This window comes from Passer domesticus, chromosome 7, assembly GCF_036417665.1.
Source record: "Passer domesticus isolate bPasDom1 chromosome 7, bPasDom1.hap1, whole genome shotgun sequence".
Lineage (NCBI taxonomy): Eukaryota > Metazoa > Chordata > Aves > Passeriformes > Passeridae > Passer > Passer domesticus.
This window is the reverse complement of record NC_087480.1, coordinates 8,881,821-8,908,538: the sequence shown is the minus strand read 5'-3', so window position 1 is coordinate 8,908,538 and position 26,718 is coordinate 8,881,821. Positions and strand designations below refer to the sequence as shown.

The 26,718-nt window shown below is 47.2% G+C and overlaps 1 protein-coding gene across 6 annotated transcripts; it reads left to right on the top strand.

The window, feature by feature from the left end:
- The first annotated feature begins 78 nt into the window (after nt 1-78).
- On the top strand, nt 79-26,327 carry SEPTIN6 (septin 6). Of its 6 annotated transcripts, none has more exons than XM_064426765.1 (12): nt 79-226; nt 6,280-6,394; nt 13,282-13,477; nt 14,608-14,794; nt 15,025-15,186; nt 16,084-16,185; nt 17,533-17,629; nt 17,885-18,053; nt 18,976-19,108; nt 19,639-19,829; nt 21,662-21,705; nt 24,458-24,681. In XM_064426765.1, the coding sequence occupies exons 1-11, from the start codon at nt 200-202 to the stop codon at nt 21,663-21,665; spliced, it is 1,383 nt and encodes a 460-aa protein (XP_064282835.1). In that variant the 5' UTR covers nt 79-199; the 3' UTR covers nt 21,666-21,705; nt 24,458-24,681. The 6 variants fall into 6 exon arrangements, with proteins under 6 accessions (XP_064282835.1, XP_064282836.1, XP_064282834.1 ...); XM_064426766.1 differs by lacking the exon at nt 24,458-24,681 and adding an exon at nt 23,971-24,402; XM_064426764.1 differs by lacking the exon at nt 24,458-24,681 and adding an exon at nt 23,426-24,402.
- The last annotated feature ends 391 nt before the right edge of the window (nt 26,328-26,718 follow it).

Genomic DNA, 26,718 nt, shown 5'->3' with positions numbered 1-26,718 from the left:
CTCCTCACAGAACGCAGCGGCGGCTGCGGCCTGACCGACGGGACCGGTGGGGCCGAGCAGGGCGGGAAGGCGGCGGGGCGGGGCGGGGAGCGCGGCAGGGCGGGCTCGGGGCGCGGCGGGGCCCCCCCGCGCGGTGCCGCGGTGGGCGCGCCCGGAGCCGCCCGCAGGCCGGGGCGGAACGTGCGGCGGGCGGGCAGCGATGGCGGCGGCCGAGGTGGCGCGGCAGGTGCGGGAGCATCGCGGGGGCCGGGCGGCACCGGAGCGGGGGGCCGGGACCGGGCAGCGCCGGGCGGGAGAGCCGGGCACGGCCGCGGCGGCGGGGCCGGTTCTGGGGGCGCCGGGCGGGCTTTGAGGACACCGGCCTGGGGCCTCCCGCGGGCTGCGAGACTCGGCTCGGAGCGGCGGCAGCCCCAGGACGGTCGGGCTTTGGGGGCCGACCCGAGGGGAGCTGGGCTTACCTGGGGCGGAGGATGTTGTGGCGCGGCGCGGCGACCTTGGGCTGCCCGCACCACGGCGGGCCGGGGTGCTGCCCCGCCGGTGCCCCCGGGCCCGGCCCGGCCCGGCCGGAGCTGCCGCGCTGGGGAGGCCCGGCCGTGCATCCCTCACCCCGCTCTGGGGGCCCCGCGGCGGGCAGGGCACGGCTGTGGCATCCCTGCCTCCCCGGGGTGCTGCTCTCCTGCCCAGGAAAGCCTCAGCCCGTGTTCGTGGTGCGGAAAGGGAGCTCTCCAGTGTGGCACCGCGGAGCAGCCGTGGCAGCCAGACGCCAGCACCGTGTCCCCGCTGCGCTTTGTCCCCGGGTCCCCGTAGTGCCCCCGGCCGCTGCCCGGCTCGCCCGCCTGCCTAGCGAGGCACAGGATCCCTGTGTGTCTGCGGAGAATTATCCAGAAGAGAGGCACAGGGAGTTGAGCCACCCCTGCGTTTGTCAGAGAAATGCTAAGGAGGCATCTGTACCGCGTTTGCATGTTGGAAAGGTTTTGTCTGTGGTTTGATGGGCTTCCAACTTTCATGTCCATGTGTTAATACAGAAGTATTACTTGAGGTGAATGCTTTCCAGTTTCGTCTTCAAAGCAGTATGTTTTAGCATGGACCCAAGTCTTGCTGAACGGGTAGATGTAGCTGTTCCTTGCCAGTTTGTGATGTTATTTCCTCCTGGACATACCCATTGCCTTGGATGTGACTGCCAAAATACGTGAAGTGACTCAGTTGCTCCCCTGTCTTTTAAAGAAATTGAGTGTTACGCTTTCCTAAGATAATGTACAGGAGTTTGAGACATCTGCCTGTGGCCTGGAATGAATTTATGATACTGCACAGCCTCACTTTGGAGACAAGAGGGAAAGCTGGCTGTGAGACAGACTTGAAATTAGTGTGCTGCAAATTGAAAATGTCCTTTTACAAACAGGTAACTTGTCAGCCAAGGTCTTGGGCATGTGGTTTGTGGAGCAGTCAGCTGTGATGTCCTGGGGGTGCAGAGGGCTCTGTGTGTGCCAGCAGGGTTGAAGGTGTGAGAGCTGGGGCTGGGTTTGGGGAGAAGCTGGGGTTACCACCCTGCCATCGTCCCAGAGAACCCTTGATCAAGGCCACACTTACTGCAGGGATAGTCGGTGCAAGCCCCTTCTCCCCAGCTGGGCAGGGTGGCCTTGTCACCACCAAGCTGAGCCCCTTCTCCTGTGCTCTGCCAGCGGGGAGGATGGGGCACAGGGGCGTCTTGCCAGGCACTGCCCAGCTCTCCGTATCCAGCAGAGGTCAGAGACATTGAGACTGCTGATAGTGATGTGTATCTTCTAGCTGCTGACTTCCCTGGGAATGCATCCAAACTGCGTGGCGTCTCTGCAGCCTTTTGTCGGGGGCATAAAGAAGTGTAATCTTAAGAGCTGTCAGAGTTTGAGATTTCGGAAGCACTTGACTCTTTGTGAATGTTGAATGGCCGAGTGATGCTGCGTGTCTGGAGAGGGTGGTTCATGGTCAGGACCTTTGGTGAGACACTTCTTGTTTTCTGTGGGGCCCAATTCAAAACTATTTCCCACCCACTTTCCTGATGTTTTTCTTTTATATTCTTGATCTTTTATCAGCTGAGCAAGGAAGAATAATACAAAGTCTTTATCTAGACTTTACATTCCTAACTTGCATTTATCTTGTGGAGGATGTTTATACTGTCTGCTGGATAATTCTTTCATTACATAGGAGAATTACATACTTGTACAAGTGAGAAATAATTGGTACAAGTGTTGCTCCAATTTGCTGTTTAATCAGAACCAAATGCAGTCTGGGGAAGTGAATGCCATAACTCCAAGGTCATGAGAAGGGATCTGATGTTGTTCTGGCTTAAAGATGATATGAAAAACTGTGGTGTGGAAACCCAAGTTCTGGTTCTGCCTTGCTTTGCCATTTGACTTTTTGTGCAGGAGTTGTCTCAGGTTTGGGGGTTGAGCCCCCAGGTTTCAGCATTGAGGGCAGCAGAGGGGCAGGAGGTGGCTGTGAGCGCTGGCAGCAGTGATGGAGCTCTGTGAGCATTGTTTTATTTGGTTTCATTGCACGATGGTGCTGCTGTGTTGGTTGTGGCAGTTTGGAAATCTTTCTAAGGGAGTCTCCAAGGCATCGGGGTTTGAAGTGGGAAGAGGTGAGAAATTGCGTCAGAGGTACTGGGTGTCAGTTGTCAGTGTCCTGAACAGAAACACTCAGCTAAATGAAGTATTGTTCTGCAGCCTCTGAGAGCAGTTTTGTGCTGTGTGGGCCTCATTTGGACACTGGGTCCCTTGGGTTCAGAGCTGTAACATTCTCTATTTTCTTTGCTGTGCTCTGCCTGAACATCACCAAGGGGAGGCTTTGCCTTTGCCATGGAATCCTTTCTCATCATTCCTTTGGACCTGGGCACAGAGATGGTCCCGAATGTGCAGTGTTGGCATTGCAGTGGGCAGCACCATTGTGTGCGCTCTGCTTTAGCTCCACAGAGGCAGCGGCCTCTCAGGGCTCTGGGGACTCAGCAGGTGACAGTTCTGTACCTGCTTGTCCTGCTAAGCAGATCAGGGCACACATGTGCATTCAGCAAGATTTTCCTCTAAGCGTATTTTCATCCGGGACCCTGGAGTGATTCAAACACCTGAAGACTAAATCTTGCCCCTTTTCTGTAAACTGATAGTTAATGGATGGTGCCTTCAGGCTTGGAGTCATTCATTATAACATCTTTGTATTTTCCATATGATTCGGATAGTTTTCTGTGAGAATTAGAGTAGGTGGTGGTGGGTTCTGTGGCGTGGAGAAGCCCTTACAAAAGGCTGTATCAATCCTTCTAAGAAAGGAAGAAGTAAAACAGCTTCTCCAAGTAGCTGCTCCTTACTTTCACTCTGCAATAGCCCTGCCTGATAATACAGCAAGAGAGTGTGTTGCTCTTTTTGTTCTTTTAATCTTGTTTGTGACAAACACACTCTACTTCCTCCCCAGCAACAACAGCCCAATCTGTCTAGGCAGGGGGCACTCTGTGTATGTGGGGAAAAAAGGCATCTGGTATCTTGGTGTGGTGCCAGTGTTCACACTGGCTTTCCAGAGATTCCATCTTTGTCTTCCTTCCAAGAAGATGTAACCTTAAAATAGAGAACACAAAGGACTCTCAGCCATCCAGCACTCACTGATGCTCCTGGAAAAAGCCTTCATGCATACAGTAGTTAAACTTTGCTTACCTTGGTACCTCTTTATATATTTTAAATTTGATCTGGTTTGGGAGATGAATGATGGAAGACAGTCTTGAACACCTTATCAGCAAAAAGCTTATAAGCTTAACATATTCTCCTTCAGTGTTGAACAAGGGGATCCAAACCTACATTTAATATACACCCAGGATGACTAATCAGTGTGTTCATATGTTGTTTATGGTGGTGCTGTTTATATATAGCAGTGCTCCAGTACAGAGACACCACTTGGTGCTTGAAGACTGGTGACTTGCACTCTCTTGGTGGATCCGACAGAAAATGTTTCTTTTCTCTCCACTGGTTTGGTAATTACTGTCAGCTTTCTGATGAGTGTCAAAACCAGGCTGATCCTAAAATGTATTTCTTTCTTTTTTTTTTTTTTTCTCCACTGCATCCAGTCTCTTGATGCCTTGGCCAAGGAGGCTGTAGATTTTTAGGAAGAGTAGCACAATGTACCTTATGGCTGTGTACTTGACATGGAGACTTGTAGCTGCTGTGACTGGAAATCCCATTTTGCAGTAGTTGTTTCCTGGCCTGTACCAGATGTGAAGGGTGGTTTAGCTGCATTGTAAAACCACAGGTGACTAGAAAAAGAACCTACAGGAAATGACTTGCAGGCTGAATTCTGTGTGATGGTAAATGCCTCCTCTTAGCTGAGAGTGGCTTAACTTCTACCATTTATTTTGTTCCATCTGGATCACACTTATATTTAGGGATGAGGGGATGATTTGTTCTTAATGAGAGCCCACACTCCTGCCCACGCTTCCTGGGGAGAGTAGTGTTCAAGCAGTCTTCCAGTGGTGTGGTTTTAGGGCTGAGTATTAAAAATACACTTGATATTTCTCCTTCCCCAGGAGCCATCTCGGGTTGTTCTCTTCTTGGGCTCTGTGCCCCCTCTGTTCTTCACCAGGACCTGGCTGTCCCTGCAGATCCAACACTGCCATGAGATTCCCCAGGGCTGGGTTTTGTTTTGGTGAATGCAGTTCAGGAGAGTTTGAGTATGTTGTCACAAAATCTGTGTGTCTAACACTCTCACTTTCTTCTGCTTTAGCTGGTTTTGCCTTACTGGATCTCAAGCTGCATTGTCAGTAGGCAAAACCAGAGTCTGCTGGGGAGCCTGAGTGCTTTCCTCATGAACATGTCATTAGGAGGGAAGGTGCTCAGGAATTAATGAAGCGCCATATTTGGTGAACATCTTGTCAAGAAGAGTCAGACTAATACACAAAATATGGCCAAGGGGAAACATATTTACACATCACAGGCTGGTAAATATGGTTAATGACTGAAGTGTATTTGGAACATCATATCTGAAAAAAAGCAATCCAAACCCACAACAGCAAAACAGTAACAAGACAAGAAAACATACTGACAGGCTACTGTAGTAAATGTACTCCTTGGGGATGTTTTCCCAGCCTAAAATACCAGTGCCATTAGCAGAAGAGGTTAAACCAGTATTCCTGTCCCTATAAACAGGCTCTCGAGATATGTGAAAGCATGACTGTGAAAGAATAAATTCAAAATCACACCCTATAAACTACTGCCTTTTGGCTGTAGTATTATTTGCAAACTGATGGAAGGCTAGAGGGGAGTTTTCTGATTTTCACACTAAAATACATTCTTTAAAAAGGCCTTTGCTTCAGAGAGGGAAATACCTTTTTGGGGCTGCAGGAGGACAGCTCTCCAGTACACACCAATACAGGGGTGCAGCACTGGCTCTTCATTTTGCCTGGTGCCATTTCTGAGGCTGAGCCTCTGTGTGTTGTGTTTTACTGTTGGCTGGGCAGGGTTGGGATCCAGGCTGCTTTGGCACAGACTGCCCAAGTGAAAATTTCTGACTCTCTCCCAAAGCCCGTGGCTGTTCTGGGCATGGAGCACCACGTGTTCTGCTGGGCTGGGGAGACCAGATTAGTGGTGTTGAGCACAGGAGAGAGCAGGGTGCAGGAGCAGCTTCTCAGCAAGTCCTTTGGGTGGCTGGGCAGGAGCAGCCCTTGCCCCCAGCAGGAGGTTTGAGTAGCTCCACTCCTAAACCCTCTTTGCAGCCTCCTTCAGGCCTGTGGGGTCATGAGCAGCTCAGTTCTGGGCACTCTTTCTCTGCTTTGCGTTCCTGTAGGTACAGTTTCTCTTACTGTTTCTAGCTAATTTCTATAATTGCAGCTATGAATGGGAATTACATGTGAGTTCCAATTCACATACAGTGAATGGTAATAGCCTTGTAGGAGGAGGTGTCACTAATACATTGCTTTGCACAGAGGATTCTTTTTGTTTTCACTATAAGGTGAGACTTGAGTTTCTGCATATTTTTTTGAAGAAACAAATGTGTTTCACCTCTTCATTTCACCAGCTGTGTTTGTGTACATGTTTTGCACATTTTAGTGTTATTTTCTCAGGGCTACCTTCAAATATTTGACAGATGAAATGTTGTATTTGTGCCTTCTGGAATTGTTTTAGAGAGGAGTGAAGCATGCTGACATGATTGATAGATCTGTGCAAACCTCTGCTTGCACTGTGCAGTTGGTTCCACTTGGGAGGTCTTAAGGGTTTATACAGAGAAGTGTATTTTGCTTGAAAGTGACACAAGTATTTCACTGTGTTTCAGGGTGAAGGCTGTCGTACTGTCCCGCTCTCCGGACACGTGGGATTTGATAGTTTGCCTGACCAGCTGGTTAATAAGTCAGTTAATCATGGGTTTTGTTTCAACATCCTGTGTGTGGGTGAGTATTTCCATTTTGGGAAGTTCTCTTGCTGAAAACTTTTCTGCAGCTGGATGTAGCTCGTAGCTTACAGCACTGACAAGGTAGCTTTGATTGAAATTTCCCCAACTATTCTATTTTCAGTAACAAGATTTTCTGGTGCTCTGGGAAATCCCTACTGGGGTTCTGCAGTATGGCTTTCTACCAAGCAGTGAGACAAAATGCCTAAAATCACAGGCTGTTATTGTGATCTTTCTTTTCCTCATATGTTTGAATTTCACATTTTTAAAAGAAAATAGGTACTCATGCCAGAGTACTTTGTTATGAGGTCTTGTTTGGTTAAGTATTGAATTATTGTTATAATTATTATAATTATTTTAACAAAATACTAATCATGCTTCTCTTAAATCACTAAAAGCTATTTTTTTCTTCTCCCTTCTGTGCATACTTGAATTAAGATAGTGTCTGGCCAAGCCTTAACTCTTCTGACAATTATCCAAGCTGCCATGTGGTGTGGATCACAGCTGGGGCCTGGCACCGTAGCAGGACTTGGTGTCTGTCCCTGCAGCCCATCTCACAGGGTTAGGATCCCAAATAATCCCTTCTCTTAGGTCACAGAAATAAAACCCTGTATGGCTTTGGTACCATGGTTTAGGAAGGTTAACTAGGAAATGAAAAATGGAGAATTAGTAATTGATGGGTTTGCTGCTGCCAGTGCCCTGCCCTGGAGGTTGTATGGCCGTGGCTGCTCAGACTGAGCCCTGTCTGCAGATGATCCCAGCAGGGCCTGGTGTGGCAGGGGCAGAGCAGCAGCTCTGGACACCTCCTGGGGACTCAGCTGCTGGTCAGCCCTGCATCCACACAGAGGTGCAGCTCATGGTATGGGCCTGGTGTTTGCCCAGAACAGGGTTAAATCTGAAACGAGAGTAGTGGAGCAAGGAGAGCAGAGCTGAGCCCTGTTAAATAGAGCTGAGAAGACAGTTTTCCTTGCAGCCACATCTTACATTCCTGTGAGATGATAAACTTTGCTGACAAGTGGAGGTCACTGTCAGGCTGAGTCTCTGGGTGATTTCCACAGTACATGAATGTGATATGACCTAAGGAAACTCCTGTCCCCAGGACTGAAGTCTAAAAGTGTTTCCTTTTCCACTTACTGGGCTGCAGTGCTCTTTTTACAAGTTCTAGGTGTAGCAGTGGGTGCCTCCTGTAGTTATATCTTCACTTTGATGTGTGGAGAGGAGCTGAATGCATGTGGTTTTTTCTTTGCAGGGCAGAAATTGAATGCATTAATCACTTGTTGAGGTGAATAACAAGGACTCACCAAGATCAATGTACATTAGTTACTTATGCCAGTTTTTTATGAATAGTGGTAACACAATCTTGAAATAAAGAAACTTTATAGAAAAATATAATAAACTTCATTAGAAAAAGATTTGCAAATCTTTGCCCCCACACTTAAACATCCTGGAGAAAGAAAACAAAAATTCCCAGTGTTCATCTGTCATTTATTCTGTTGGATTTCACTTGTACAGCAGAGTTTGGGATGAAAAGTTGAAAGAACAAGGAAGCAAATGAAGATTGGATGAGAATCCTATAGACAGCCCACTAAGCATGACAGAAAGAGACTTCTTTCCCCCCATTTTTCAGCTGTGTGTGGCATGTGTTGGAGGAAAAATCCAGTGATAATTCTACTCTGTGTCATACTGGATCTGAGCCACCGATTCCTGCAGCTCTTGCTGCAGAAGCCAAGGAAGGCTTCAGAAATGACTCTCAGCAGCATGTCCAGAGTGGAGCAGTTTTTAGCTCTTCTCATGCTGAAAGCTGTCTCCCCCGTGAGACTAGAGCCAAAGCTAGAATGAATGAAAAAACCTCTCATTAGATGTTAGGGCTTGCAGATGGTTTCTCTGATCTTTTATTTCTCAGCACAACCATTTTCTCCCTAAACCTTACAGGAGAAATTTTTAGTTGCCTCTTAGTTCAGTGCAAAGGCTGGAGAAGTGTTTAATGGCTGAGACTTTCTGTGCTGACTGTATTTCTCAGTGAGATAGGGGAAAAAGAAGAGGAACAGGCTGCTGGTTTTTGATGTAAGCTTTCTCAGTTTTTGCCAGGGTAGATTGTAGTTGCATTAAACTAGCATCCAATTTAAGCAGGATTTTGCCCCTTCCTCTCTCCCAGGATTTGCAGGGAATTTTTTCTAACTGGCCTATTCAGTGCAATGAGAAAGGCTGTTTTGTGGCAGAAATATTTCTCTCTCCCCCGGGACTGTCCCAAGACTGTTTGAGGTCTGTCACTCCAAAGGAGTGAGCCTGTGCTGTGCAGGAGCTCTCACCCTGGGGGAGGGAGGGAGGGAGGGAAGGATGTGCACAGGATTCCTCTCCAGCAGGCAGCTCTGGGGTGATGAGCTGTACAGCCTGGAAGTTGCCCAGTGGTTGTTTCTGTGGTCACTGGTGCAAGCAGCTGAGGAGAGAACAGTTTCTCTAATCAAAAAGCCATCTGTCTCCTCAGCCTTCTCCTGCCCGGTGCCCGGGGGGGATGCCAGGAGCTGGGTGCCTCTCTGAGGAGGTGTTTCAGTGTATTTTGTGAGCCCTTGTTGCCCTCCTTGCCCCCTGCAGCCCAGCCTTTGCCTGGCCGTGGGGAATTGTGTGATGTCTCTGCATGCCTGTCAGATGAAACAAACTATTTTCCCTCTCTCCTTGAGAGATGGCCTTATCAGTCTGAGTTGCCTCAGGGCTTGTCTCAACAAATCTGCTACATTACCTCCTATTTCTACACATGAAAAGGCTGTGCATGCATCTACATTTTCTTTAAAATTGAATTATTTGATATCTGGAGCCACGGTTGTTAATCTTGTGAAGGGCAGGTGCTGCTCTCTCATGAAAGGAAGCTCTTGTGAAAGCTGCTCCCTCCCTTAAACAGGGAAATACTCCAAGGACTCCTCTGTCCTCCCAGAGTCGATTGATGATGATGTGATTGGGGCCTCTTAAAACCTGAGTGTTGTGGGAAAGGGAGACTGTGAGCAGTTGCTTGTTTCACTTAGCACATGCTAGGGAAAAGCAAATTAAATTTCCAGGCACAAAAGGAGGAAGTGCAGCTTTTGTGGTGCATAATTCAGCTCACTGCTGCAGCTGCTTGGGATGCTAGAAGCTCTGTGAGAAGAAGCCATGACAGTTCATTCACCATGAAGGTGCCTGTCTTGATTTGGGAAGGTAAGAGCTTGTCCCAGCTGTAGTTTTGCAAGTGGTGCCACCACTGTTCCATCACTCTGAGATTTGGTGAGGCTTCCCCAGAGCAGTGAAGGTACCATGTGCACGTGCAGCTGGAGCAGGGAACAGGTCTCAGGAGGACCTGTGGGGAGCCCAGCACAGCCAGGCTGTTGGGCATTAAGAGTGGGTGGTGCTTTCTGAGCTCTGATGTAGGGCTGCTGCATGTCCAGAACCTGCAGTGGTGGCTCTGGCCATATTTTTTTTAATGTCCTTGAAAATTGTCAGACTTAACAGCAAAACTCCATCCCACAATGAAAGGTACAACACTCAAGCTTTTCCACTCAAGCTGTCACATCTTCCTGGTGCAGAACTCTGCAGCAAAGGTCACTCTCTCTGCCCTGTCCCCCCCGCAGAGCTCTGTCAGCCCTGTTTTGGGGCAGCAGACCACTGAGTTGCATAATCCCTAAGTATGGTTTTGGAGATCAAATCACATGTGTCCATAAGCCTGACATCAGGAAATAATCCCCCTGCCAGGGATGCCTCTCACTCAGTTTGTGCACACTGCTGCTTTTTTCAAAGTAATTCTGCGTCTTTTAATCCCTGTTCATCATTTCTGGTTTTTGGGGAAGATTCCAGTGCCATTGGCTGCAACAAGCACGGACCACTTGTCCTTTTTATCAGACCATCTGTTCCATCTGGACTCCTGTCCTTACAAGAAGCAGTTGGCACCATTCACATCTTCCAGCCAGCAAAAAGTTGCCTCTGTGTGAGGCAGAAACTCCCAGAAGATTCAGAAATTCCTCCTTCTGTTGTTTTGGACTTTAAAATAGCAAGGCTATTTTGTGTTCCCTATCTCTGCTCATATTTAACACAGCAGAACACTTTATTAATGACTTTAGTTTTTTACCATTTCATGTCACTCTGTCAGTGTTAACATTCTTTCGGCTGAGACACTCTTTCCTCTCTTCCTCTGTCTTCCCTGGCAGGCTTTAATTCTGTGTCAAGTCAGTGGGGTTACACACTGCAGGGACAGGGGTATCTGCTGGCTCAGTGTACATTTGGGAGTCCAGGCTTCTTATGAGATGCCATGTTAGTGCCTGGATGTTTTAATCATGAAGGTGTTTGGATGGGCAACTCCCACCTGGGCAAAAAGCCACAGTTCTGATCTTCCCCTTCCAAAAGGAAAATCTCAGTGGTTGAATTCAGAGTTGCCTTGCTGGCCCTGTGTAGCTGGCATGAGGTGGAGTGTAAAAGCATGTTCTGCATCTCTTAAACACTTCCCCATGCCCCCTGACAGATAAAGTCACTCCTTCTGGAAAAAACACTTGAGATGGATTTAAAGTAGGCAATGATTAACAGGTTCAGGATGTGCTTAAACAATAGTCTTGGCCTCATAGGAACATCTTCCACCCAAAAGGAGAGAGGCAGAAACGAGAGGTGACTTATAGGGTGATGTCTGCCCAGAAGCCGGTGTGGTTTACAGGTGACCTTGTGTGTGCACTGCAGAGAGCAGCTCCCTGCCCTGTCACTGCTGCTGCTGCCCTGTCACCCTGTCCTGTAGCCTTGGAGCTGCTCCAGGGCCTGCCTGGCTGTGGGGCAGTGCCACAGGAGCAGCCTTGCAGGGCTGTGTGTGGGTGATGCTCAGCACTGCAGGGCTGAGGGACTCCTCTGTCCTGAGATGTCCCATCAGGGTTCCTGGCATTCACAGGCAAGCAGCCAGCTCACTGCTCTGTCCCACCCATCCCTTGGCAGGGGCTTTGGAAATGCTGCAGCCTTCTCAGGCTGTTTAGATTTCTGTCTGTTTTTACACTGCTGTTTTCCTGGAATCCCTGAGAACGGCCGGGGAGGTCATGCAGGCTGTTGGCTGTTAACTCCCAAAATCCCTGTCCAAACCGTGGCAGTGCTCTGGTCTGATTTGTGCACCTGCTCCCTTTTGGAGGCCAATGGCCCCTGACAAGTCTGGGCAATGAGATTCCAAGTCAGTGTTGGGCCAGCTTATTCTCCCAGTGGCATAGGTAACCTTGTGCTTTGCTGAGCCCCCCTCCCTTGCTCTGGCCAGTGCTGTTGTAGGTACAGCTGGTGCAGTGAGGTGGCACAAGGGCTGCAGCCACACCAGCTCCTGCTGCTGACTCCTGCTCCCCTTTGGATTGAAAACCAGATGGGTGCAAAGAGCAGCTGCACTGGTGGCTGTTCTGGCTGTAGTTGGTGTTGGGGATGGAGCACAAGCTCTCAGCTGGCTCCCAGGCAGTTCTGCAGCTCAAGGTGTGCATTGACTTTGAATTATTAATGGATCTTGCTGCCTCTGGAAAGATACTGGATATGTCATCTTGGCAGTCAGGGACTGCTCAGTTCCCAGAGCAGGGGATTTGGGGCTTGGAACTAGACAATCCAAGCCAAACCATTCTATGGTTTTATGATTCTGTGTTTGCCTTGCTCTGCCATGTACTTCAGCCCTGAGTGAGGAAAATCCCTTCTGAGGCCAGAAGAAGAATTTGCCTGCTTGCCTCACAGGGGTGAGGCTTGGAGATTTGGACATTTGGACGGGGGAGGATGGGGAGGAGTTTCCCCTTCTTGAATTGGGCATTTCATGCAAGTTTGGATCTGCTACAGAGCTCTAAACCTCCAAAAATAAGAAGCTCTTTTATTCTGAGCAAAGTGGGAAAATGGTGAAGTTGTTTTGGTTGGGAGCTGAGGGCTGGGGGAAGGAGGGAATGCCCTTGCAGCCAGACACAGTCTCCCTGTGCTCCCACTGCAGGCTGGATGAGCAGCCTTCACAGAGGGTGGGGTTCAGCTGCTCCTGAAGTTTCTCCAAAAGCCATCTGGGCAGCTCAGAAATTGCTGTTTCCCCAAAACACAGCAGCCCTCACAAGGCAACAGACCAGACTGCGTAGGAAGTCAGGTCCTGTGAGCTCGGAGAGCTGGCTCTGCTGTCAGAGCCTGGTAAGGGAGGCTGCCCTGTGGAATGTGTGCACAGAGGGATTTGTTTTATTCTTCCTGGGATGTATCTAAAACAAATTCAAGACTGGTCTCTGGGATTTGTCTCTTCCTTCCAGACAAGGAAATAGTTGCCTGTTGATAAATGAAATCCAGATAGCAGTTCAACACTGATAGAATACTAGCAGAATACTGACAATACTAGCAGAATTTTTGGAAGCAGATTTTGCAATATTTTACAGCTTGTGTAGCCCCTAAGGTATGAAACCAGATATTAGAAGGCTGATTCTCCAACTTGTTGTGAGAAACCAACTGCAGAACTTGCTGTGGGATCCAACCAGCTCGCAGGGCTCCTGCACGGAAGGAAGCTATTTCTGTGGCTGCTTATTAGAGACATTGATCTGGAGCAGCTTTTTTTGGAAATGGCAGTGAGCCCCATTTCCTCTCCTGTTTTTTAATGAAAACAGCATCTTCTGTAGTGTAGTTGTGGGTTTAAGCAGGATCTGAACGATGCTTTCCCCTTCGCCTTTTCACCTCTTGCTTTTCATCTCTATTTTCTAATGACATTAATGGCCATTAGACTGTGAAATGTAATTTGCCCAGAATACAGACCTCCCATTGTTCATGGCTTTCTGTTTACCAGATGCTCCCTTGGGAGCATGAGATCTGCTTTCATCTGCTACAATTTCACCCCTGTTAATGTTTGGAAGCTCAAAGGCCAACCCATATTAATATTCAACAGAACATTTCAACTCTCTTTTTCTCCAATAGGGGAAACTGGCCTTGGTAAGTCCACCCTCATGGACACCCTTTTCAACACCAAGTTTGAAGGTGATCCAGCATCTCACTCACAGCCTGGGGTCCAGCTGAAATCCAGTACCTATGACCTGCAGGAGAGCAATGTCAACCTCAAGCTGACTATTGTGAGCACAGTGGGCTTTGGGGATCAGATCAACAAAGAGGACAGGTGAGTGAGGGAGAGAGGGGCTATATTGTGACCTGGCTTTTCATTCTCCCTGTGCCCTAGTTGGGCCTGACTGCACTGGAGTTTTCCTGCTTGCTTCTTAGGAGTAGTCCTTGTCACCTCTTTGGGATGGGACATGTAGAAGAGAGGACAAAGGCTCTGGATGTCAGCACTGCTTCAGCTATAAAGCAGCTTTTCTCATGCTGTCAGAGCAATTTCTGCCCTGCTGGCAAACTTCTGCCCAAATGCATCTGGTGGGGAGACTGAAATGCTCCAGGGCATCTGGGCTTGTTTTGGTTTCTGCTGACCTCAAGCTGCTGACCAAACCACTAGTGTGGTTTCGTGTCTGCTTGGCTTAATATCCACTTTTGGCAGGGCTCTTCCATGGGAAGAGCCAAAGGAAGCACAATAAATGAGCAGTAAGATACCCTGGGGGAGTGTCTCTGGCAGCTCACATCCCAGAGTGGCTGGAGTGTGTTGGTTAAGGGATGTGCAGTTGCACCAGACAGTGTGCAAGGTGTTCTGCAGAGACATTGCTGATGGAGTTGCTTTTTTTGTGGGTCTGTTAGATACTTTTTTAAGTTTGTTTAAAATGCACTGATGTCCTTTACATTATAGCTGTGGCAGGCTCTGCATTTCAGAAGGTCTTGCAAGGGAGTTGCAGGAATTTCCTGCCTGAGAGCACTGGGCAAAGGTGGTACTGAATGAAGCTGTGTCTCCACCAGCAGCACTCAGGGCTGTGAGAGCAGCAAGCCATTCACTCCCTGAGTGCTGCAAATGAGTCTCCATTAGCCTTGCTTTAGGTCTCTCACCCTTACATTTCAAAATATGAGAGTCTGCTTTCCCTGGAGAGGAGGGTGCATCTGCTGTCCTCTGCTAAATCCCAGTGCTGTGTTTTCACAAACAGGCTGCTAGAGTCTGATGTAGAGCCACGTCTCCTTATCAGCAGTGCAGCTTTAAAATTTCTTACAGGTGGGGAGAAAGGGAGGTAGAGAGAATTGGTCTCAGAAAGTGGAAAATGGAAAGTGAAGTCTATCAACAGCTTCTTTCTTAAAAGCAAGCCAGGGGCATTATCTATTTGTTGAGCTCTCTGACTGTGAGATGTATAACTTTTTTTTTTCCTTTCACCAAAGCTACAAGCCCATCGTTGAGTTCATTGATGCTCAGTTTGAAGCCTACTTGCAAGAAGAGCTGAAGATAAAAAGGGTCTTGCACAACTACCATGACACGCGGATCCACGCGTGCTTGTACTTCATCGCTCCCACCGGCCATTCCCTCAAATCCCTGGACTTGGTAACCATGAAGAAGCTCGACAGCAAGGTTGGCACTAGTAACTCTTACTGGGCAGATTTACTGTTTGCAGAGTGGAAAGGCTGCTGCTTTTCCAGAGGATCTCCCCACCTTGAATAGCCCTTCTGGTGGAAATGGCTGAGTTGGCAGATAATTCTGTAGATTTATTGAGCACTTACAAGTTTTTGAAGGTTGTATTGCAGACTTAGAGAAACTCCCAGGAGCGAAGTTGATTACTTCATACCTCTGTTTTTTTCTAGGTGAACATAATTCCCATCATTGCCAAATCTGATGCCATTTCCAAGAGCGAGCTGACCAAGTTTAAAATTAAAATCACAAGTGAACTGGTCAGTAATGGGGTGCAGATCTACCAGTTCCCAACAGACGATGAATCGGTGGCAGAGATAAATGGGACAATGAATGTAAGTGCCTCGGTTCTTCCTCCTCTCCCAGAACAGCACTGTCATTGTGGGGGTTGGTGGCTCATACTGGGATGTTTCTCACATCTACTTTCCCTTTGATTTTGTTTCTTAAAACCAGAGGATTTCACAAGAATCTCATCCTTGTAGTGTCATCCTTTGTGTTAGGCTGCTACCTCTCCGGTGGCCTTTTCTAGTCATAAAACAGACTTTAAATACCCTCCTTGTCCTTGTGCATATCTTTTGAGGGACATGTAAGAAATGAGTGTTTAAACCCTTTTCAGCTCAAGGGTTTTTGATTGTTCCTGTCCTCTACATCACCTGATGGCCTCCCACCAGTAAACTTCCACTGGCAAGGAATTACACAGCTTAACCAGCAAGGTGTGAAAAACAGTGCACAACTTGGGCCAGACGTGCCTTGAGGTGCCTGCAGGTTCCCATTCTGGCCTCCCCAGCATCGTGGGTGCCAGTCTGTGGCTCCCTGAGGATGAAACAAGCTGTCCCTTGCCTTGCTGGCAGCACATCCTGACCATGGTCCCATTTTCCTGAAGGCTTTTCATAGGAAATCAAGTAGGGGAAGTTGATTGCTTTACTGCTATGGACGTAGTAGAGGTCTAGCTGATGTGCATTTGTGCCACCTCTTGATTAAGTATTAATAGTTGTAGAGTGTTCTGGTGAGGCCTGAAAGAAACATGAAGTTTGTCCTGACGTAGGAGATGTCAGTGATGGTTTCCTGGTCAGAGCAGTTCAGTGTTCTGAGGGTGGAAGTGGACCTCTGCTTGTCTTTCCTTTCAGCCATTTACTTGTCTCCTGGGAGGGAATTGCTGTCTTGGGTTGCAGACATTCTGGGTTGTGTCACTTGCTGCACAGACAAATCAATTCTTTCATCCTCTATTACAGTCAGAATTACCAGGTTTATGGGGACTAAGCAGGCCAGAATTTGACCAAGGCAATTTTGCTGGTCTGGAAAACTTGTATCCAAATACTGATATTATTAGAAACGTAAGACAAATATTACTCTTTCTCTCTCTGTGTTGCATGTGAGAGCAGGGGGCTGAGGAATATAGGGGGCAGAGCCCATCTCTGTGAGTGCTTGCTGGAAGTTTTGTTTTGTTTGCAGTTTGACTGTATGAGCCACACTCTGAAAGCAAAAACATCATCTCTGAAATCTTTTGGTTGTACCAGCTGTCATGAACTTGTCCAAATTTTTGGATAACCTGTGGAATTCACTTCCTGCTCCTGAGAGCAATCCAGGGTCACTGATCTTCCATGGAGTTGGCTTCCTGAGGTCCTTTCAACTGACCAGAATTTGGTGCACTTTAAAAGCTTTGCCTAACAAATGTTACTTCACAAAACTCAGCAGAAAGGGTTGGTGCAAGGAGCTGGGAACTCAAAAGTGCTGAAGCTTTGCACTTGACTTCCTTGCAGCCTGGCAGAATGCAGTATAGCTCCCAGGAGCAAGGGAGGTGGGGAGAAATCTCACTCACAGAAAATGCAGCAAAGTACCATGGCAGTGTCTGGGGGGTTTGCTTGGCTGCCTGCCTTTTGGAAATGAGAGGACTGTAAGGTGAGATCTTCAGAGTTTAGGTAGGTGTTGGGAGGCTTTCAGTTCCAATTTTGCTGAGCATGCACTGGGCAAGTCTCTTTTTGCCCTCTGCAGAGATCATCTTTATTAAGAAGTTACTGTTTCTGATTTCTGAGTTTTTGCAAAGCAAATCCCTCTTCTTCTTAGTCAGCCTTTGTGTAATGTGGAGTGCATATCTCAGCTTGAAGAGTGTGACCTTGGGTCACACCAGACACAGTGGCTGGGGACATGTTCAGCCCTTCCTCACCAGGGCAGAAGCAAACAGGGAGGAGCTGTTACTCCAGGAGTGAAGGATGGACTTCCATCTCATGACCTGATGGAGCAGGGTCTCTTATGCTCCAGCATGAGCTGAAGGAGTGGTGGGGGGATAAAATCAGGAAGGCTCCAAGACCTCTTACTGCTTCTGTGCTTGTGCAGATGTTCTCCTCAGGCACGGCAAGCCCTGGGACAGCACCGCAGCCCGAGCCGCAGCCCTCTGTTCCTGCTGGCACTCTGATGCCAGCCTTGCACTGGCTCATCTCACCTGAGACTCTGTGGCTGGGAGGATCAGCCAGGTAGAGGATATAGAGTGGTAGCACTAACAAGGTTTCCAAAAAAGGACCCACCCTGCTACCCCTTGTCTTGGACTAGTGGCCAGTGACTAGACTCCCTGAGATTAGCATGTGCATAATGACTGTCTTGCTCAGTGGCTGTGCTCATCTCTGTGTGCTGGTGGGTCAGCCAGGTCTGAGGGACTAACGTGGATGTCATCAAATGTGTTCCAGGCCCACTTGCCATTTGCAGTGATCGGGAGCACGGAGGAGCTGAAAATAGGAAACAAAATGATGAAAGCTCGTCAGTACCCTTGGGGCACAGTGCAGGGTGAGTTGAGCCCTGGGATTTTCATGGCATGAATGGTGACACTTGTGCAAGGAGGCAGTGGGATTTCATAGAAAGAGCAAGGGGGCCTGCTGGACGTGATTATCCATGGGGAATTATCCTTTGTTAAATCCTATAGTGCCAGTTTTCTCTGCTTGGAAGGGCTGTTAAACCTGTTGGAGGAGTAGACAGTTGAGGAAAGTGGGAAGAGATGTTAGTTTCTGTCCTCATTTTCCTCCTCGCCGTGCCTTCTTCCAGTGGAGAACGAAGCTCACTGTGACTTTGTGAAGCTGCGGGAGATGCTGATCCGCGTGAACATGGAGGACCTGCGTGAGCAGACCCACACGCGCCACTATGAGCTCTACAGGCGGTGTAAACTGGAAGAGATGGGTTTCAAGGACACTGATCCAGACAGCAAACCCTTCAGGTGAGATCCCTGGAGGAGACAGGAGGGCTCGAGAGAGGCACTGGTGGATGTGCTGTGTGCCTCTGTGTGTGTGTGTGTCCTCGGGGGAGCATGGAAAAAGCCAATGCAGCAAGAAAAACTGCCAGGTCAGATAAATCCAGACTTCAGCTAAGGTCTGACTGGGAGAAGGTGAAAATACAGGGAGGATCTGCAGGACTGACTGTGAATCTGCAAGGATGGGAGTAGAAATGTGCTGCAGAGACACAGTGATGCCTATTTTGAGCTTACCTAGAAACAGAGGCCAGACAAAGTTAAAAGGATAAAAGTGGATATGTTTAATGAAGGGCCTTCAGGTACATTAAGGGCAGATGAAACCTCCCCAAGGGGCTACACCCAAAATGGACAATGGTCATGAGTTTTTCAGCCAGATATAAGTTTGGTCTATTTACATATCAGGCATTAATCCTCCAATTACAGCTTCAGGTAATAAAGTCATATACCCCCAGTTTGCTCCTCCCCAGTTCACTTTTGTTTATGCATTTTGAGGCTTGAGGCTGTAGGGTGTCCTTGGATCTCAGGCCCAGAAGGATTGTTTTGTCTGACCAAAATGTGAAGACAGTTAATTAGCACTTTTTATGGAGTTTAGAATTATGCACTAATGCAGTACAGGATTAAAAAAACATAAAGACTGAAATCTTAAGGCATCGACAGCAGCGTTCCTCTAAACCAGTGTTTGTTGCCAGCTGGTCTCTTTGAATTGCCCAACATTCAACATACAGAGAAGTGCCAAAAATCATTGAATAAAGAAGACCTTGGGCACATGTGGGTGAGTGAGTAGCAAATGTGTGTGTGCAAAGCATAGTCATGGTGAGGGCCTGATTTCAGAGGGTCAGGGTAAGCAGTTTGTCCCAAGTCTTATCACTGGGCTTTCCTTCCTTTTCAGCTTACAAGAAACTTACGAAGCCAAAAGAAACGAGTTTCTGGGAGAGCTGCAGAAAAAGGAAGAGGCAATGAGACAGATGTTTGTCCAGAGGGTCAAGGAAAAAGAAGCTGAGTTGAAGGAGGCTGAAAAAGAGGTAAAAACTGCAGTACTTGTGTTTTCATGGCTGTGAGTGATAGATTCACTCCAAGTAGGTAGTTGTTGCCAAAGCACTTTCTTACCAAGAAATCTAAGGTTTAACTTGGATGGAGATGTTAAGGTGTTCAGTCTGTAGGGCAAAACTGAATCACAGTGCTTGTTCTGTACAACTTACTGCACCAGGAAAGGACCAGAGTCTTGATTCTGATGGAGAGGTGCAGTGTGGTAAAAGTCAAGGAGAGAAGCAGCCCTTGAGATGAACTTGTTTTACAAAAAATAAAGCCATACAACTTTCTTAGCAATGTGAAAAATCTGTTAATTTACTGACTTCTAAAGAGGAATAAGGCAGAAACCCCTGAAGATGGATTAGGGTTTTTTTTTTACACTTTTGCTCTTCCAGTCTTCTGTTCATAGTCTGCACAATGATGCTTTACTAGAATACTGCCTGTAGGTTGTTGTGGAGGGAGGCTGCTCCCTGCCCTTTGTCTGTTGTGCTGCGTCCTGCTCACCTCTTTCCTTTCCTTTTAGCTGCATGAAAAGTTTGATCGCCTGAAGAAATTGCATCAGGATGAAAAGAAGAAGCTGGAGGATAAGAAGAAGTCTCTGGATGATGAAGTAAATGCATTTAAACAAAGGAAGACAGCAGCTGAATTGCTTCAGTCACAGGCTCAGCAGGCTGGAGGGTCGCAAACTCTTAAAAGGGATAAGGAAAGGAAAAAGTAAGTTGCTAACCCAGAGGTATTTGATTTTGTTAATGGTTTTCCTTTACTGTTTTTCTGGCTGTTCATATCTCCCTCCAACATAGCCAGTCCTTATCAGGGAGGGTTTGCAGCCAGATTTAAACCCTAGTAAGGCTGAGCAGTATCTGGAAGCATGTAACACATTTGCTGTCATCCTGAAGAGCAGGGAGCAGTACTAACCTCCCTCTTTGCTTTCTGACAGCATGGGAGAGGATGAACTTGGTTTTATTCCCCAATATTCCCTGCTCCTCCCTTGGTCTCTCAGTGCTTGTAAAGTGGAACCATACTAGCTGCCAAGGCTAGGGTGTGGGTAGCAGGGATGTCACATTACCCTCAGAGAGGAGTGTGTTTTAGCTCAGGTTCTTACTTTTTTATATTGAGAAAATTGTGGAAATTATTCAGGCAGACTAACAGTCTTGAATTCTGGAATCTGCAGGATGTAAGATGGCAAAATGAGGGGACAGGTCATAGCACCTTGTTAGCACTAGTACTCCTGTCCTAAATCAGCTTTCTGCCCTCCACAGGAGCAGTGGGAGATACTGCATGGCTGTAGCAGGGCTTCCCAGTGCCAGGGACTGGTGTGACAGGATCCAGCCCTCATCAGGGTCTGGGACCTGGGCTGTCTGCAGTGCCTGTGCTAGGCTCCTGCAGCTCTGCAGCTGCTCAAGAGCAACCTGTGAAACAGATCTCCCACCCTTCCTTCTCACTGTGGCGCATTTCCCAGAAGGAGCACTGTGCCACCTGTGCAGGTGTGCAGACAAACAGGGGTCTGGTTTTGTACCAGTGCCATAATCCCCCCTCTGCACAGCCCTGGGGCAGTCCTTGCCTGCACTGTGCAGTCCTGAGTACATGAAGAAGTGCTGTTAGATTGGACAGTATGGGGCAAGCCCAAAGTGCTGACAGCACTGTTTGTCAGGGAATAAACCTGTGATTGTTAAGCTTGGGATTAAATGAGACAGAGGAGGAAAGACCCAATTACAGGAATGAGATCCTGGTTTAGTCTTTTAGTTTAAAGCTGAAGCTGCTTCAACATGAACAGTCTTTTGTGATGAACAATTAGTGCTGCACTTTCCCATTCCTTTTACCACTGCCTATTTTGATTTGTTCATTTGAATCACCTTCAGGGGGTTTTAATATCTTTTCATACTGAGGGGTCTGAGATTGACTGGGGACAGACTTCTCTCTCCAGGCTGGACTGTGTGAGGAATACCCAGCTGAATTCTTTCATGCTTAGAGCCCTTACACATCTGCTCACTCAAGACTTCAGCCTTGAGATCAGTCAGGGTCAGGAATGCAGAAAAGAGAGGCAACAGCCTTATAGTATCAGCAATTAGTTGCTGTGGCCCAAGTCAAACTCTTGATCCTTGAAGTGGTTCTCATCTCAACATCTGCTTGACACCAAGCATGTTGATATGGAAAAGCTTTGGTACTTTCATGGAGGGTACTTTCAGTTAAGAGCACAGAAAACTCCATGACAGAGATAGGTCAGTGCTTCAGTAAGGCTTGGGGAGATAATAGGAAGCTTCTTTCACCTACTTTCTTTGCTCTGTAGCTGCTCTGATTGTCCTTAATAATGGATTTTAGTACTTGGATCATAATTTTTTCTTAACAATCCATGAATTTTGCAAGCTGGAGCTTAATTGTAGCTTGTTTACTACTGCCTGGCAGTACAATAACCTTTTTCTTTCACAGGTGACTTGTTTAAACCCAAGCTCTGTAATTTGCACTAATCATGACTCAGTTGATTTTTCTGTTGTTGTTGTTACATCATTATCATCATTATCAGGCCTTACATGTGTGCTGTTTTACAGTTAGCTGCTGTTTGGCTGCATGGTGCATGAGGCACATTGTCCTGGTAAGCGTCATTAACTAATAGAGCCTCACAGTGGGATCAGGTACCTTTCCTAAAAAAGCAGAGCGTGTGCAAGTCCTGAAGCTTATAACTATTATCTCTGTCTTCCCCTGCTTTCACCCCACTATATGTGCTCTGCCAGTCACTCTCTACGTGTGCAATTGTAGAAAAATTATGTAATTATCTTTAAAGATTCTGCAAAGTTGAATTCAGAGACTCAGGATATGGGACATAGAAAATTAAGGATTACATCCTCTTCCTTTTAAATCTTCCCAGCACTTTATTGGCTCTGTTCTCTTTATTCCATCTCTCATAAAAATAAATTATATTCTTTAATCACACAGGCCACGTTGACACTATGGCAACAATTGCTATGGAGATGTGGTGCTGATGATACAGCCCAGCTAGCCATGAAAATGTCTCTGTCTTTCCTTTCTCCTCCTTCCCTCCCACTCCTCCAAGCTGTAATGTTAACTCGTGGTTACAGTGAAGGTAGATGCAAGACTAGTTTCTGTCATCCTCATTAGGGTTATTAGTTAAACTGCTAATGACAGTGGTCTACTTACAGCTAGGTTGAGTGGGTTTAATTGAGCATTTTTAATTTGCTGATGATTCTCTAGTGAGAGGAAGAGGAAACCTCCCACAGGAATGTCTTGCTTCTTGACAGAGCAGTGATACTCATCATCCAAGACAGAGCCCCAGGGGCTGAGGTGCACAGGCCTCTCAGAGAAGGGACCCTGTTGGAAATAAACTATAAAACACCCTAAAAACTCATCCTTGAGTCCACCCTTCCCTGCAGACAAAGCTAACACTTACATTCTCTCCTGGATATTCTAAAGTAAATTACAGTCTACCCTTAAACTGGTAGAAGCTGATTCCAAGATTCCTTCCCTCTTAACTCCACCAAGGGAAATGGCAAAGCAAGTAAACATTGTGCTGCCAGTGAGAGGCCTTGGAATGTAATTTAAACGGGACCTTCCACTCAACAGAAGAGCTTCAGAAGAGCTTGCACTGGCTCCAACTGGCGCTTGCAGTCGTCTTGAGCTGTCCAGTTGAGTGAATGTCTCTGCTGCCAACAGTAACTGTACAACAATGGAAAGAACAATTCTCTGCTTATCAGGCTCTGAATGTGGAAAAATAAGCTGAAAGAATAACAGTGTTCATTCTGGTGCTGAGTACGAAGGCACAGCTAAAGTGCAGCTAGAGTGAACATTACTGATTTTTGTTGGTTTTGGATTGCTTTTGGCAGTCCTCATAACTGTACACTATTGTGTGCAGGGCTTTGAATCAAATGAAGTCCTTTGTTCCCACTATGCAAATGCAGACAGTGCCTTTTTCAATGGGCATTTGTCATTGCTAAATTAAATATGTATATGTGGTACTTTTCCAGGATTTAGAAAAACAGTCTCCATATTGATCCATAAAGTGTTGCAGGGCTTCACTGTTTTGCAAGGATACAAACAAGTCACAGTTGATGAGTCCTGTAGCTTGCAAAACTGTGAAGGGATTGTTTTAGAAAATGAATTTGGTTCATCCCACTGCTGAGTGTGTGTGTGTGTGCGTGCATAAAGCATGTTTTGTAGTCAGATTAAACCTCATTAACACTTAGCAACATTTTCTTTTTTGTGTGTGTGTGTGCCCATTAGAAAAACTTGTATTTTTATTTTGTTTTTTTGTCATTAATCCATAAAACCATTAACCTGCCTTTTTCTTTCATTTTCAGTTCGGGTTTCCTGTAGAACCTTTCCCTTGGCCCCAGAGGCGAATGCCCCACCCTCGGCTGTGCCATTGTGCCTGTTGCTCACCTTTCCCACTGCTCCCCTCCCGTGCTCCACTGGGCTCAAACCAGAGCTCCTGGCTGCTGGGGTTGCTCTTGGGAGGGACCCTGCTGGCCAGGGGGGTTTGTGCCAGGCTCCTCCTGCCCCTAGGGCAGCAGCAGGATGCCCACTGCTCCTGGGCCAGGGTCCCCTGTCCCACTGCTCAGCTTTCCCTGCCGTCAGAGCTGCTTGGGGGTGCATTTAGCTCCTGCTCTGGGGTGGGTTTGCTCTCTCCAGAGCCTGGCTGCCCTCTCCCCATGTTAATTTGCTGTTCCTAAGCCCTCATTACCCCCTGTGCTGCCATGTGTGACTCAAATAACTTTCAAGGACTTTTTGCAAAACTTGACATCCTCACAGGCATGGCCTGAGCCCAAACCTCTAGTTCCCAGGCTTGAGGAAATCTCACATTTGGATCCATGGTTTGCAACTAAGTGTTCTCTGAATGCTGCAGGGGTCATGAAGGATCTTTTGCCTGGTCTCCCTCTCAGTGTGCTGACCTGGATGCACATCCTGGATCCAATCTCAGGGAAAGCTGGTCACCTTGCTGTACATATCAGTGTTTCTGAAGAAAGACTATGCTGTTTCATTGACTTTCTTCTCAGTGATTCCAACAATTTTTGGTTTTAATGCAAAAAAATATTGCCTTTTATATTTTTTTTATCTGACATCTCTTTAGAATTGTACAGATGTTGACAGGTTTCTTCTCATATTTTCTATTCAGCAAAAGCCTTGTTTTTATTGCAAGATTTGCACTAAAAAGGAGGGTGTTTGCTCACTGGGCCAGGAGCTCACTCTGGCCAAGTGCAACTGTGGTTTGCCTGCAAGTGTCTGTGTATTTCTGGCTGAGTTTTGTTTTTAAATAAAGAGTTCATCGGACAGTGAATTCTGGTTAACATTTACTTCTTTTGTTTTTTGTTTTTTTTGCCCTTCTTTTTCAGTAACCCATGGCTCTGTACTGAGTAATTACCCCTGAATACAAGGCCTGGAATGGACCTTCATTTACTTGTTAAATCGGAGGGTCTAATAAAACATGACAGCATTTCAGCTGTGACCTTTCCAGGGTGTTATCCTTGCTCTCTCCTGTGCTCTCATTGTGATTCTGTTTTTACTGTGTACTGGTGGTTATTGCTTTTATTAAACAATGTAAAATTAGTCATAACAAGGTTCTTGATGCTACAACTTCAAATCCTGCCATTTTTTCCCCCCTACAATTAATGGATTCCCCTTTTTCCTGGTCTCGTTTCACCCAGCTAAATAAGGGATATGGAAATAAGTTCTGTGAGTTATTTTTGCTGGCGAAATAACCATGCAGATTAAATATATTTATTGATGACATTAAAATGACAACACCATCTTAGTTTAATAATCACATAGTTCAGAGATAAAACACGCTTTTCTCATTCTCTTTGTTGTCATTTTCATGACATCACCTGTCTTTTTTCATTTGCTTTTTTTCCTTTTGCTGATTCATGCTATCTGAAGACCAGCATGTAAATCCTGGTTTGCATTTCAGATCTGTGTGTGCTGTGGGCGGGCTCAGGGCTCCGTGTGTGCTGAACCCACGCGTCCTGCCCCTCTGAAAGAGCCCCCACAGACCCCAGGCTTTTCAGGAGAGGAGCACACTCAGGCTAGCTGGAGCTGATGCTACAGTGCCAGCTGCTGCTGGGCTCACCTGGGCAGTGCCCGGCGTGGTGCCAGGGCTCAGCAGCAGTTCCAGCCCAGGGCCAGCCTGGCTCCTGCTCACAGCAGCAGCCCCAGCTCACACCATGGTGCCTCCCTTCCCAGCAGTCAGGGCGGCCCACACTCTTGGTTGTAATGTATTTTCTCAGGTATTCTGTTTCAGCATAAATACCATTTCATTTCCATAGAGCTCTTTGATTGCATTGTGATTTGTTTAGCAAGTTGAAATAATTTGAATATTTTCTTCTTCCTCTACTTTTGAATGTTTCCCTGCTCCTAAAACCAGTCAGTATTAATCTGTCAGGGATTTCTAGATTAACTGCTAAAAGGACAATTGAATGTGACATTTTTTACCACACTGCCTGTTCTTCCTGACCATTTGCCTTATTAGAATGTTATTTAAAGTTATGTGAAATCTTTTTAAAGACTTTAAAGAAAGAAAGGTTTTTATTTGCGCGATTTCCCTGAAGTACTTGAGGTACCACAAGGAGGTTCCATCTCTCCTCTGTCAGCTGTTTCCGTGTTGCATCTCTTTTTCTTGCTTTTTGAATGTCTTTCTCTTTTTTTGCTAATCTTCTGTTTTTTCTCTTTTTTCCCCTTTTCTCTCTCTGTAGCTTTTTTTAATCTGTCTTCGCCAGCTGCACTGTGTCTGAGGGAGAAGACTGCCACTTCTAGAAGAGTCTAAGGGTCTTATGTCTGGGGAGGGGGGAACAAATCTTCAGTGTTAGTGTCTTGGGAAGAAGCTCTTTTACTGACTTGCATGATACTTAAAATTGAAGTGTCTTGTAATTTGTGTGACAAGACAGGGCGACGAGGGGGGAACTGATGACCTGGAATTTTGAAGAGCTACAGAAATGTGATATTGGGACTAATGATGTAGCGAATACATTTTCAAACATTGTTATGGGCATATGTTTTTTCTAATGTTGTCTTTAATAATATAAATGTCATGGGCTTCCCTGAGGTGTGAAGCCTAAGGAATATTTTCAATATGCTGGTGGTTTGATTGGTTTTGGAAACCTTGCATTCAGAGTCAAAGGAAATACAAACATGGTGCAACTTGCTCTGTTGGCAGCCACGAAATATTTAATTTTATCAAAGAAATAAAGTAAGAACTGTGTGTTCTGACCGGTGTCCTCCTGTGTCTCACCATCCTGTTAGAGAGCCCGGTGCCGCTTTCTCCTTGCGAGCCCGCCTGCTCTTGTGTACAGCTCGGGCAGCCGGCAGCGCCGGGCCGGGCGGAGCGGGGCCGGGCTCCGGCAGCGGCTGCGGTGTGCCGGGGGTGCCGGAGCCCCCGAGCCCCGCCGCTGTGTCCCGGGCCCCGCCGCTGTGTCCCGGGCCCCGCCGCTGTGTCCCGGGCCCCGCCGCTGTGTCCCGGGCCGTGCCGCTGGCTCTGCCCGCGCGGGGTGCGCGGGAGCGGCTGAGGGGCCCGGCTGCTCGCCTCTCACCTTTCTAACTGTCATGTACATTTAAATAAAAAACGCGAAAGCCAGCGCGGCTCTGTGCTGTGTGCTCTGTG